The sequence below is a fragment of the Triturus cristatus genome, chromosome 9, assembly GCF_964204655.1.
Source record: "Triturus cristatus chromosome 9, aTriCri1.1, whole genome shotgun sequence".
In the NCBI taxonomy this organism is placed as follows: Eukaryota; Metazoa; Chordata; class Amphibia; order Caudata; family Salamandridae; genus Triturus; species Triturus cristatus.
In genome coordinates this window covers 778,256,976-778,271,162 of record NC_140592.1, presented here as the reverse complement: position 1 = coordinate 778,271,162, position 14,187 = coordinate 778,256,976, and the positions used below count along the sequence as shown (strand labels likewise).

General features: G+C 46.7%; 1 protein-coding gene across 3 annotated transcripts in view; it reads left to right on the top strand.

Moving 5' to 3' along the window:
* Positions 1 to 14,187, top strand: part of TBPL2 (TATA-box binding protein like 2) — a 247,854-nt gene that overhangs the window by 194,386 nt on the left and 39,281 nt on the right. The window contains exons 6-7 of one of the 3 annotated variants that reach the window (XR_014969204.1): positions 9,974 to 10,068; positions 10,499 to 10,623. The exons of 1 other annotated variant lie outside the window; for it this stretch is intronic. Coding sequence is in view for 1 of the 2 variants with exons in the window: in XM_085628006.1 (XP_085484132.1) it covers positions 9,974 to 10,068 (95 nt within the window). In the remaining variant the exon portion in view is untranslated. The remainder of the gene's footprint in view (positions 1 to 9,973; positions 10,069 to 10,498; positions 10,624 to 14,187) is intronic. One more of the 3 variants, XM_085628006.1, reaches the window with a different exon arrangement.

The window sequence follows — 14,187 nt, the reverse complement described above, 5'->3', positions numbered from 1 at the left end:
CCCTACATCACCATCGAAGCCCAAGAAGGAGGGCCTACAGACAGGCACGCGCACCCCCTGTGGCAGGGCCCATGGCCAGACAGCTAGAAAGCCTGTCAGACAGCACGTACGCCTCCGGCTGACAAGCCCCAACCAGGTGTCGCTCAAGCATCCGCGCCCAGTTCTGCCACTACAAGCCAGTGCAGAGGAGGTTGCCACACATCCTCCAGCGTCCTACCCAGATGAAAGGACAGTGGAGAAGCTGGTAAGTAGCTACACCCCACAATACCCTTCCTAGCTCAAGCAAAGCCATGGAACACCACCCCACCAACAGCTCATCGATCTGCATAAAAAAACTGGGCACATGGCATCCATCCCCACCATTGAACCTTTCGTTTGGGCTGGAGCTCCGTCCTCACAGGCCGCCAAGTGGGTGACTGGGTTAGATCACCTTGAAACCTATTTTACTGCAGTGGGACAAGAAGCAGACCAGCGTCACACATGCTCCTCCACCTTGGCGGCACCACCGTCCACAAGCTGGACAAAACAGTACGCAAAGCTGGCCCACCATACACCTACACCACGCTCAAGACAGCATTGATCGCTCACTCCGAACCTCTGGTCAATCCGGATTATGAGCGGTTCCTACTTCGACATGCCTGGCAGAAACCAGCAAATCTGTGGCTGATTTCTACACCAGGCTCCAAGAATTAGCAAGCATGTGCACTCTTCCAGATGAACAAGAGAAATTTGAGCTCAGTTCATCTGGGGCTGGTTGTCTGTTAACCTTTGTGAGCCCATCCTGCCAATGCACCGCATGACAATGGCAGACATTCTCACCATGGGCGGTTAAAAGAACTATCAAAATCACAGGCTGCCCACATGGAGGCAGGCAACCCTTCAGCATGCCATTAAGACCAAGCCTGTCACCCATGTGGGAGCATCCACATCACCTCACAGCAAAAGAGAGCGGCCCAAGATGCCAGAAACCACCAGACCCTGTAAGTGGTGCAGATGACTTCCCAACACTCTGGAGGCTGCCCCGCCAAAGGACAAAATGTTCTGCATGTGGTAAGATAAACAACAATGCAAAAGCCTGCTGCTTCACAACCCCAGTGAAAAAGCCCAAAAAGAAGACAACCAACCAAGTGGACACGGAGTCCATGCTCACAGAGGACAATGACTTGGATGACAACAAATCAGAAGGAACAGTTCATGTCATACACATTGTGGAGCTGGCTGCAGGCTGCATTAACCACCCCTGTGCCAAATCACTGTTGATGGACAACCACTGTTGACTCTCAGACACTGGTGCATCAAACAACATATTGCCACAATCCATACGCAGCAAAATGTCGTCCCCACCACTGCTTTACCCGACCACCACAGGAGAGTACATCAATGGGACCTCCACATGCCTCCCGCTCGCAGGCATGTTTAACTCCACAATTCACCACCAAGAAAAAAAGTCCAAAGCAAAGGTGCATATCACGAAAAGTGGGACTGACATGATCCTCAGCTGCCACATGGCGAACATCTGCAGCTGTTCCAATTTGCTCCTGCTGTCCAACATCAGCACAATAGACTCACTCCTAGACAAATTTGAAGGCCTCTTCAAATGGCATCGGATGCCTTAAGGACTGAGTCATTCATCTACACATTGACAAGTCGGTGCAATTTGCACCACTGCTCAAGACAGCATTGATCGCTCACTCCGAACCTCTGGTCAATCCGGATTATGAGCGGTTCCTACTTCGACATGCCTGGCAGAAACCAGCAAATCTGTGGCTGATTTCTACACCAGGCTCCAAGAATTAGCAAGCATGTGCACTCTTCCAGATGAACAAGAGAAATTTGAGCTCAGTTCATCTGGGGCTGGTTGTCTGTTAACCTTTGTGAGCCCATCCTGCCAATGCACCGCATGACAATGGCAGACATTCTCACCATGGGCGGTTAAAAGAACTATCAAAATCACAGGCTGCCCACATGGAGGCAGGCAACCCTTCAGCATGCCATTAAGACCAAGCCTGTCACCCATGTGGGAGCATCCACATCACCTCACAGCAAAAGAGAGCGGCCCAAGATGCCAGAAACCACCAGACCCTGTAAGTGGTGCAGATGACTTCCCAACACTCTGGAGGCTGCCCCGCCAAAGGACAAAATGTTCTGCATGTGGTAAGATAAACAACAATGCAAAAGCCTGCTGCTTCACAACCCCAGTGAAAAAGCCCAAAAAGAAGACAACCAACCAAGTGGACACGGAGTCCATGCTCACAGAGGACAATGACTTGGATGACAACAAATCAGAAGGAACAGTTCATGTCATACACATTGTGGAGCTGGCTGCAGGCTGCATTAACCACCCCTGTGCCAAATCACTGTTGATGGACAACCACTGTTGACTCTCAGACACTGGTGCATCAAACAACATATTGCCACAATCCATACGCAGCAAAATGTCGTCCCCACCACTGCTTTACCCGACCACCACAGGAGAGTACATCAATGGGACCTCCACATGCCTCCCGCTCGCAGGCATGTTTAACTCCACAATTCACCACCAAGAAAAAAAGTCCAAAGCAAAGGTGCATATCACGAAAAGTGGGACTGACATGATCCTCAGCTGCCACATGGCGAACATCTGCAGCTGTTCCAATTTGCTCCTGCTGTCCAACATCAGCACAATAGACTCACTCCTAGACAAATTTGAAGGCCTCTTCAAATGGCATCGGATGCCTTAAGGACCGAGTCATTCATCTACACATTGACAAGTCGGTGCAATTTGCACCACTGCAGGGTGGCCTCTGCACCACTGCAGGGTGGCCTTCCACCTTTGACTGAAAGTGGAGGCAGAGCTGCTGAAGTTGGAGACGGCAGATATCATTGAAAGAGTGGAAGGGCAAATGCCTTGGTTATCACCCAGTGTAGTAGCTCGCAAGCCGAAACAGCCAGGAGAAGTGTGCATATGTTGACATTAGGATCCTGAACATTCCGATCAAAAGGGAGCACCACATAACACCCACTGTGAATGTCATCACAGGAGAACTCTCTGGCTCCCAATGGTTTTCCAAAATGGACCTCCGTCCCGGCCACCACCATATCCTCTTGGCGACCAAGTCAAGACATGTGAACACCTTCTCCACTCACCTCGGTTTGAGGCGATATAAGCGTCTCAACTTCAGCATCTCCAGCACCACTGAGATGTTTCACGACCTAATCAGTGGAGTGCTAGATGTCCTCGCTGGAGTCCTGAATGTCAGCGATGACCTTCTGTCCCACGCACATACTCTGGGTGAACATTTTCACCGACTACGTTCAGTGTTCAACTGGCTACAAAGCTGCGGCCTAATTTTGCACAAAGAGAAATGCTAATTCCTAAAGTAGGAAATATGTTTTTTCGGATACCGTTTCTCCATTAAAGGGATCACCCTTGACCTGGCCAAAGTCCATAACATCCAGGCCACTTCAGCGCCTTCCAGAGACCCTGGAATCAGAAGCTTCTTATGAATGGTCACCTACTGGGGCTGTTTCATGCTAAACCTGACCCAGCTTACAGTACTGCAGCAAGACCTCACCAAAGTGTCCAGCCCCTAGCAATAGTGTCCCAAACAAGAAGAATTTGTTCCAGGACACCAAGCAGGTTCTGTCCAAAGATACTACCCTTGTCTACTTCGACCCCAACAATGACAGAGCTAGCCGCAGACGCCAGCCCCATGGGTCTGGGAGCTGTACTGTCCCAGCGACAACCGGGCGGAGAGTGGGGCCCTGCCGCCTATGCCAGCCACGCTCTGACCCCCAAGGAGCAGTCATACTAACATATCGAAAAAGAAGCCATAGCCATCCATTGAGGTTGCAGACATTTCCACATCGACCTATATGGACACCCATTCACAGTCAGTACTGACCATAAGCCCTTGATCCCATTGTTGTTATGTTACGTTATGTTATGTTAAAAGCATTTGTTAAGCGCACGTACACAGACTGTTTTTTGGTGCTCAAATGAGGATCAAGGCAGTGGCAGGGAGATCGCTTAATCAGTATATGCTTGAATGAACAACCAAGTCTTTAGCTGTTTTCTGAACTGGGCTAAGGAAGTCAGAGACCTAATCTCAGCCGGGAGAGAATTCCATAACTGCGGAGCAAAGACTGAAAACCTTAGTCTGCCATACTACTTCCGTTTGGCTGAAGGAATTTCCAACAAATTCAAATGGGAGGATCTGAGGTTTCGAGAGAGAATGTAGCGATGTAGATGAGCCGAGATAAAAGCCGGTCCGTTGCAATGTAGTGCTTTAAACATGGTGCAACCCATCTTAAACGCACAGCGCTTAATCACTGGAAGCCAGTGGAGGCTTTTCATTAGTGGGCTGACATGGTGCCATTTAGGCTGATGAAAGATCCGCCTGGCCGCCTGGTTCTGAGCTGGTTGGAAGCGCCTCAGTTGATATGTCGGAATGCCAACACACAATGAATTGGCAGATCACTAGGGCCAGAGTGACCAAAATCATAGCTTCCCTGCTCAAGAATCTACTGATCTTCTTTATTCTGCGCAGCTCAAAGAAGCCAGCAGAGACAACCGAGCTGATCTGGGCCTTCATGGACAAATCATTACTGATAATGATCCCCAAGCTTTTAGAAGAGGCAACTGGCACAGGGCGATTGCCTAATTTAAGGGGCCAAAAGTTAGAATGTCATGGGTTTGCTAACCCACACGTAGGAATCAGCTCAGTTTTCTCCTGGTTCAGCTTCAACTGCTTGTTGTTCATCCAGTCACTTATGAAAACCATCGTGTCTTGAACATTGGACTCAGATGAAGCAGATGAATTAATATTAAACACCAGTTGAAGGTCATCTGCATAGTTAAAAATTCCAACATTCCTTTCCCTCAAAGAATGAATTAGAGGAAGATGGTAAAGATTAAAAAGGAGTGGGGAAAGAGAAGAGCCCTGAGGAACCCCACAGGTAATATCTCTTTATTTAGATGAGAAATTGGCGAGGTGCACCGCTTGGGACCGATTACTCAAAGGAGAAGTGCCACTTTAGGGCCAGACCCTGAATTCCGGCATTACTGACACGGTCGATCAGGATACCATGATCGACCGTGTCAAAAGTTGCCAAGAGATCCAAGAGAATCAGGGCCTGGGTGGTGCCTATATCCCCCCCCCCCCCCGAACACATCCATAACAGTAAGAATGACCGACTCGGTCGAATGTGCGGATCTGAATTCGGCCTGGTGGGTATCCAGAACCTGGAAATGTTCCACAAAAGAGCTGAGGCAGTTAGCTACATGAGCCTCTAAAACCTTTCCCAGATAGGGCAGCAAAGAGATAGGACGATAATTACTGAGAGCCGACTGATAGGTACCCGGTTTCTTCAAGATTGGAATAATTTCTGCCCTTTTAAAAGAATCCGGAACAATGCCATGCTCAAGCGAATTGTTCAGAAATGATCGGGGAGGGTCCGGACACGTGGTAAAAGCTTCTCAAAGAATGTAGGAGGGGGCAGCAATCCAAGGGGGAGCCAGAGCTGAACTTATTTAGTAAGTTCAGAAAAATCTCATCCGAAATCGGAGGGATTCAGTCGAGGCAATGTAGGCTCTAGTCAGTATTTCGGTCCTGTGTAACACCAGCCACAGAAGGAATACTAGCCTTGATGATGGCTATTTTCTCTAAAAAATATGAATTAAGAGAATCACATACAGACTGTGAAGGAACATGTTTTGGTGTGACTATCTGGTTTCGAGAGTTGGTCAACTAAGGAAAAAATCTCTTTAGATTTGTTTGATACGTTAATAATTTTTTGAGAAAAATAGTTAGCCTTAGTTTGTGTAATCAGATTTTTATATTCTTTCATCAAGACTAGATAGGAAGCTTGTTTATCTGGGAGGTAGTAATGACAGCGCCATTGGCGTTCTGCTTGTCTAAGTTCAAGTTTCTTAATTTTTAGATCATCCGAGAACCACCGTAGAGAGTCGTGAGGTCTCGTCATCTTTGTTTTTTTGAGGGGGGCGACGAAATCGCTAGCCGCCTCAACCATAATTTGATGCTCTCTGTCTGAGTCTGAAAGTCTTCTAGTGTGGAGGGGGACGGGCTCATTAGACGTGACTGGAAATGGTCCATGTCTGCTCATCTTCAATTTCTGGATATTTGATTCGCTATTAGTTGGGATTTGGGAGAAGGAATACATTGAAGAATGAATCTAATTAAATAGTGGTCAGACCAGGCGAACGGAGCTATCAGATGAGTGAAGATCTTCAAATTTGAGGTCCAGATTTGATCTAAAGTATGCCCTTTTATGTGGGTAGCTTCCCTCACATGTAGAATACAGTTCATCCAAGAAAGAAGATCAACAAATTCCCTCGAACTAGGGCTCTCCCGATTGTCACTAGGCCAGTAGTTAAAATCTTCAGTTATAAGACTCCTAACATGATTAATAACGAGGTGAGACATCATATCACCCAGTGCCTGAGGGAAAGTGGGCATATTACCAGGGGTCTATAAAACAGGGCACAGATAAAAGATAACTGAGGAGAATCAAGTTTTAAAATCAGAAAATCAATTAAGGGCAGACCAGTAGCCTCTAAAGTTGTAAACTGATGTTTGTTATGCATAATGACAGCAAACCCACCTCCAGCTTTCCCCAGAGACCGATTTGCCTGAAGGATATAGTAGCCATCTGGAATTGCCGCCAAGATGTCCGGGGCACAATTATCGGTCAACCACGTTTGATGGAGGAGCATATCGGGATTTTCAGACTGTAGGAGTAATGCGATTTCGACTTGGTGTTTCACCAAGGACCGGGTATTTAAATAGCAGACTGTTAGTCCTGTACGTTTTTGACCCTTGGGAGGGAAGGGGGTGTCCCCCGGGGCGTATTCTTAAGGGGAGGGGCTTCTAGAATTAATTCCAGGAAATCATATCTATATGTGAAGATTTCCACCTGTTCTAGATTAAATTTGGTATTCACGTTAATTTGGAGATTACCCTGCCACGATTTCAGCTCGTTAGGGGAGTATCTATAAAATTGGGCATAAGGAGTGGCCCCTGGCCCCAGTCGGCCGCAGACGGGCTTGCCTTTTGCGCGCCGGCGGCTCGCCCGCTGCGCGCGTCTGCTGCACGTCCGAGGGAGCATCTCGTTCTATGCCTTCCAAGATCCCGCCAACCAGCCTGCCAACCAACAGGAAGTGGGGGTGGTCTGGGAGGGTAGGGGGGAGTAAACCTAACGCGTTTCTCCGTACAACCGGCACCAGGCAGCCGTGACGGACCGGAAACGCGAACACAGGCAAGTGAGCAGCTTTCCATTTAATAAAGTGCAGGGAAACAAATTGTGCAAAACACGCTATTTTAAAAACAAAGTTTCTTTAAAAGTTGACAGGTTAAAATACATTCAGACACATTTAAAACAAGTTCCAATATAGCCCAACCCTGCCAACAGACCTTAATCCGCCGCGTGGAGCAAAGCCTCCGTTTTATGCCTTCCAAGATCCTGCCAACCAGCCCGCCAACCAACAGGAAGCGGGGGTGGTCTGGGAGGGTAGGGGGAGTAAACCTAATGCGTTTCTCCGTACAACCGGCACCAGGCAGCCGCGACGGACCGGAAATGCGAACACAGGCAAGTGAGCAGCTTTACATTAAATAAAGTGCAGGGAAACAAATTGTGCAAAACACGCTATTTTAAAAACAACGTTTATTTAAAAGTTGACAGGTTAAAATACATTCAGACACATTTAAAACCAGGTCTGATGTAGCCCAACCCTGCCAACAGACCTTAATCCTTGTTCAAAGGATCCGCGTCAAACCCCCCCACCGCGGATTGAAAAATGGATACTCTAGCTACAAGAATACCATTTCAAGGTGAAGTATTGACTGGGAGTCAGTAACCCGGTGGAATATCTCTCAAGACCTGGCCGGCCCACCACACCACAGGAGGAACAAGAGGCAAAGGAATCAGAAGAATACATGAGGGTAGTCGTGGAATGGTCACACCCCCTCCCCATAGCCTTAGCCAATATCATAGAAGCCACCCAAGCAGACGAGTCTCCAAAAGGCCATTGCAGCAACCAGGTAAAGGAGGTGGATCACAGTCACAGCGGCACTGCCTCATTAGATGGCGGAAGCCCAGAGCACGCTAAGGTTCCTGCACATCGTGAAAGACTAACTCACCATCTCGGCAGATGGGTGCCTACTCCGGGGACCCTGGCTTGTCTTGCCAGAAAGTTTGACTCAACAGATGGTGGACCTAACCCATGGGTCGCACCAAGGGGTCATCAAGAACAACAGCAGGCTAACAAGCAAGGTATGATTTCCTGACCTTGATGAGAAGGTTGAACCGACCATCCAGCAGTGTGACCCCTGCCAAGCCACCAGGATGGGCGATCCGCTCCACCCCCTGTCATCACCGAACGAGTCCCTGAGGTTCAGTGGCACCGCGCCAGCATGGATTTCGGAAGTCTCCCAGATGGCTGACACTTATTGGCAGTCATTGATGACTTCTCTAAATATCCAGAGGTGTAGATCGTAAAGATCACTTCAGAAGAAGAGACAATTGCCAAGCTAGAGAAAATGTTAACCGCACACGGCCTAATACAGGAACTCCGGGCCAACAATGTACCGCCCTTCAACAGCCAAGACCTTGTCAACTACCTTACATCCAGAGGAACCAAATGCCACCAGATCACCCCCCATTGACCCCAAGTCAAAGGCACAGTCGAAAAGTTCATGAGAACCATCACAAAAGCCATCCCCATGCCCAGGCAGAGCGACAGTGCATGGAAAGGACAATATACACTTTCTTGAAAGACTACCTTCAAACCCCACACACCATAACTAGAGTACCACCCAGCATCCTTTGTTTCAGGTGAAGGGTTGAGAACATTATTCCATGCCACTCCACTCCACGTGTCAACAAGCCCCAGTGCCACCTAGCCATGCTCTATCTCATAGGAAGGTTCAAAACTGATGAGCATCTCGACACAGACGATCCAAGGCACGAAGACTCTCCATGGAGTAGTGGGTACTGATAAGAATCCAACATCCAGGGAGCAAATTCCAGCTCCCATTTGAACACAGCCCATGGAAAATCACAAGAATCCAAGGAACTATGGTGTCAGCCTCCAGGGGCTGAGAGACAGTCACCCGAAATGCCTCATTGTTCAAACCATTCTGAGAGGATCCCAGTGGATCACACAGCCAGAGGGAAGAGCACGCGCCAGAGGAGCCGGCCAATCTTGAAACAGCCAATCCCTCCTGTCATGCCCTAAAGCACCACCATCCCTGCAGTGTCCCCAAGGGACCTCTGAGCCAGCGCTGCCACCATCCCCATTCCCAGAAGAGTACACTGAAAGACCCCACCCTGAATCCGATGGACATGACCAGGTTCTTCCAAGATATAATCTCCGGCGAAATCCCACTCTGTCTCAGTAGTTCCAGGACTATGTGATGGACTGGCAGAGCCTGGGCAGCATACCAGGGCAATCAGAAAACCACACTGTCCGTATCCTTTAGCCCGCACTGGCCGTATTCTACACTCTGTGTTGTACCCCTGATCGATTATAGATTTTTGGTCACTTATTTATTTTGCTTGTTCTTGTTAGTTATAATAAAGGAGGAATGTAGTGTCGCGGACCGAGGGGTGTTCCTTGCTGGTCCCCCCTAGCCTCGCAGTTGCAGTGGTATGGCCCTACAGTCACGTGGCCACGAGTTTAGATAAAAGGCAGAACTACGCCAGGCCATGACTAGTGTGCCCCGTGTCTGATTGGCAGCACCACGCAGCCAGGATGCAGCATTCTGAGGCCTACCCCACCCACACTTGTCACCAGAACACAACAGAGGGGATATTTCAGGGTACGCTGGGATACATCACAGCTGAAAGATAGGAAACAAATAAATACTCTAGCTGCTGGTCACGCTGCTAACGCTAATATGGGGAGGGCGGGGGTTGTGGTTATTCTAAAGACTATGCACGTTAATACTTTTTGGTTTTGTCTTTCCAATAACAGTTATGAACCAGAATTATTCCCAGGCCTGATTTATAGAATGGTGAAACCACGAATTGTTTTACTTATCTTCGTTTCTGGAAAAGTGGTTCTAACTGGTATGTATTGCCAATTAAATAAAGTATAACATTTCTCTGCACGCCCATTTACTGCACATTTCAGTGATGAAACTGTTTGTTAGTAAAGCCATACATTAAGAAAAAGTTATATTTGAGTATTCAGAAGAACGATAGAACATTTATTATGAAAGAAGCATAAAAATATCTAGAAGAAACATAAAAATCCACAGTACGGTACCCTAAACGATGTGCCACATGAATGCAAAGATAAAGTGCCTTTCCTATAATAAGTAAAAATTATCTGCCAGAGTGAAACACTAGCAAATTTAGCTGAAAATCTGTTTTTGTATTGAACAATGCACACATTTAAATTAGCAGAATGTATCCTTTATTATGTGCCAGGTGTACTATTAACTTAATATTTTTGATACTAGTGAAGAATTTTACAAACTGACTTATCTTTTAATAGGTCAGTTTTTAAAATTCTGATTCGGAGTGGGTTGCAAACCCGACTCACTCGATTGGAGGCAAACAAAGGGAATGTGGCCTATTGGGTTCAACAGACCAACATATCGGTGTTCACTTTTAAATAAGGTATGTTTTTTTAATGCAGCCCATTCTCTTTAAAGGAAACGATGCAGCTGAAAAAAAAGTCTACTTTCTTTTTTAAGTGTTTGTGAATCCTCAACAAACTTCTTTTTATTTCAACATTCACAAGGAATCAGAATGGCAAACTCCGAACTGGAGTGTATTTGACTGCAAAAATGCTTTGTACATTGTTCTTTGTAGTGGCTCTCCATACAAATTGTGAAGTGGCACATTCAGTGGCCTTACTTTTTGTGTGTGGCATAACATTAGAGCGCGTCCTTAACTGATCACGGTGCTACATTTGTAAAAATGGTTATTTACTATATTTTCCCAGGTACTTGATTAAAAGGACAAAATAAGCGGACACCTCATCACTGAAGTGCACACATGACAATAAGTGACCAGTCCTTACGTTTATTTAATTGCCAAAGGGAGAGACCCTAAATAAACATGAAGTAGAGCCTTTGCAAACCTTGGGGAACTTGTGCTCTATGAATGGCCCAAAGGTTCAGAAAAAACTGCTTTCGGGTAACATTTTCCTGGCATAGAGGACCCTGATTTCTCGAATATGTTCTGTTTCTGAGATGCGTCTATTTAAAGAGTGTATGCACAAGACGCCAATGGCTTGTATTCCATTAGGACAGGAAGCAAATCGCCTTTGGATGTACCTCAAAAACTACTAACTGTATATTCACCTAAACATCGATCAAATGCAATATTTGTTTATGGGCTATTATCATTAGGCGTGATAGATAATTCCAACATCAGTTCGGTATGTGGGTCCCTAGGCAGTAATTTCAGCAAGAAGTGGATGTTGGTTTACTGCTTAGCCCATGGATCTGCACCATATGTGGCAGCTGAGTGGCAGTTCATATTATAAAAATTGATGGGCACAGAGGTCAAAAGTCCTTAGTTCCTTTAAGGATGCATAGTGATTAGAACTGCAGTTTGCATCTGTGTTTTCTTCTTTAGACATCTGTAGACTCTGTGAACCATTACCCCCCCCCCCCCCAATCTAATGCCCAGGCAAATAAAAATATAGGAACACATCAAAGAGAAGCTCTTAAGTTCCTAATTTGTTTCTAACGCTTTATTTTGTTTACACATTAACAACACCTATTCGTGACACCAAGAAACACATTTCATTTCACAAAATGATTCACTTGATATAAGAGTGCATCTGTGCATTTGTTAAGCGCACTGCAACACATTGGAATGCTTAGTTCTAATCCGCTCAAACACAAAAAGATGATGGCCAGAGTGCTGAAACTTTTCAACCGCTCACCCCCAGTCAAGAGATCTGGGTTCAATCCATCATTCTTTTGCTCACTATGCCACCCCAGTTTGGACCCAGCCATCTGCAAATCAGGCTTGACCCTGCTCCTCATGGGGCCAGTCCAGCCCAAACTGGCAGGCCAGGTTCCCCCCTGGACCGGAAACAAGCATCCTAGGACCGGTTTTGGGGTATCACCCCTCATCAACCAGGATAGCTTGAATCCAGTGGCACAGCGAGCGAGGGACCCAAATGCCTTTTCAGCTTCATGTAGGACAGCTTGCTGGTAGATTTTGATGAATATGATGCAGCATGGCCGTCAGTGAGAGCAGGTTAAATGCAGGTGATCTCTGAGGAATAAACCTAGATTGCTTCAGAGGACCAACAGTTGCCTCAGTGGCTGTAACCTCTGTGGCAGGATTTTTGCAAGAATTTTTTTGTTGACATTTAATTACAACAGGGGCCTGTAAGAGGTGCATTCATAAGGGTCATGACTCATGCACAGATTTTGGAAGTACAGTTATTGCAGCCTTCAATACTGACAAGGAAGTTTACCCTAAACAAGTGCAGCATTATACACCTTTAGCAGTCTAGAAGCTAAGTATCAGAAATTCTTATAGAAATTCACCAGGAGACAATCACCTCCTGGCGCTTTACCACAGTTGAGGTCCACTATTGTGCCTTAAACATCCTCAAGATTAAGGGGAGAGTTGATCAGCTTGCGCATCTTTCCCTTGACCCCGGCAAGTGTGGTGTCATTTCAATGACCCAGCTATGTCATTTGGGCAGTGCTGCAACCAGGACTCCTACGATCTCTCCAGTGGCTGCCCCTCCGCTAAGGCGCAGGAGTGTCGCCCCACTGCTTTGCAGCAGTGAAATAAAGGAAAAATAATATAACTTGATGTTATTATAATTTTATCTTTTCCTGCTGCGACAGCTTTGTGGGTGGGGGGGAGGCTGGGTTGCTCACACAGGAGCAGAAGGAGGAGTTCTCCACCCAAGCTGCATTACAGCCTGGGTGGAGAACATGCCCAGGCCTTTAGTCATCGTCTGAGCACTGAACCACGGCACTCGGACCAATCACAACGCTGCATTGCAGCATTGTGATTGGCTTAGCGGAGCCTGGGTGCTTCCTGTTCCGGCACAAGTCCGACTTGGAGGAGAGGTGTGGCGATAAGGTACGTTTTTTTTTTTCTTTCTTTTTTCTGTTTTTACACCCCCTTCCCCCCCCCCCCCCCCCCCCCCCCCCGCCACCCCTGAGCCGTGCCTGCCGCCACTGGTTCTCTTGTAATGCTGACTGAAGGCTTGCAGAATGTCTGATGACAACGTTGTAATAGAGCCCTCCGCTGTAGAGATGCCCTGGACCTACTACCAAAGCATGCCTTCCAGATCCATGCCAGAACTTTACCTGACAAGTCACCTTCTCTGAATATCCTGGTTTAGGCGTACCTGAGCAAATATTGTACCTCCAATCTGTAAACTCTCCGAACTCCTTCAAAATTGAGCACGCTTGTCCCTGCTCAGGGCATAGTCTGCTTTAAGATGCTCCACATGAGCTAATCGTGTGTACAGAGATCTGATAATACCCATCTCCTTGGATATGAATATGCCCCAGATATGCCTTGAATGCTTCTCAAATATTTCCAGCCCGGAAACAGAACCCTTGTTAAGTTTAAAATATTTAAAAAATACTGGATCTTGGACCAAAATACCAAGCCCAGTAGTTCAGCACATTTTAGACATAAATACTTAAACCGCTGTGGGGAGAAGGAGTAAATAAAACAATCATTACAGGGGAGTGGTCTGAAAGAGTCCTGGGTTGAATATTAACATCTGAAACACTTTTTGTATATAGGATTGTGTGACAAGCCACAAATCACTCCAGAGAACATATACCATTTAATAGTACGTAAAGTCAGAAGCTACTGGATGCAAGGTGCTCCAGGCGGCTACATGAAATCATCAAATAATTCAGGAGCACAATATTAGGGCTATATACACTTACTAGCAAAATGGGTGATGAGTCAAACTGGACTACTACCTTTGTGTCTCCAAAACATTCTGCATGGTGAAATTTATTGACTTTCGGATGAATGTCACTAATCCCCTAGAGTATGTAAAACTATAAGTACTTATGGTGGCTCCAAGTTGCTGCAAATGAGGGCTTGGACGTAGCCGATGTGTGTTCCCTGAAGTAAAGTACATTCTATAGCGGTCTATATGGGTGAGCACTTGACAGTCTTTAGAGGAGGGCATTAATCCCCCATATATTCCAACTAACTAATTTCAATGTGATA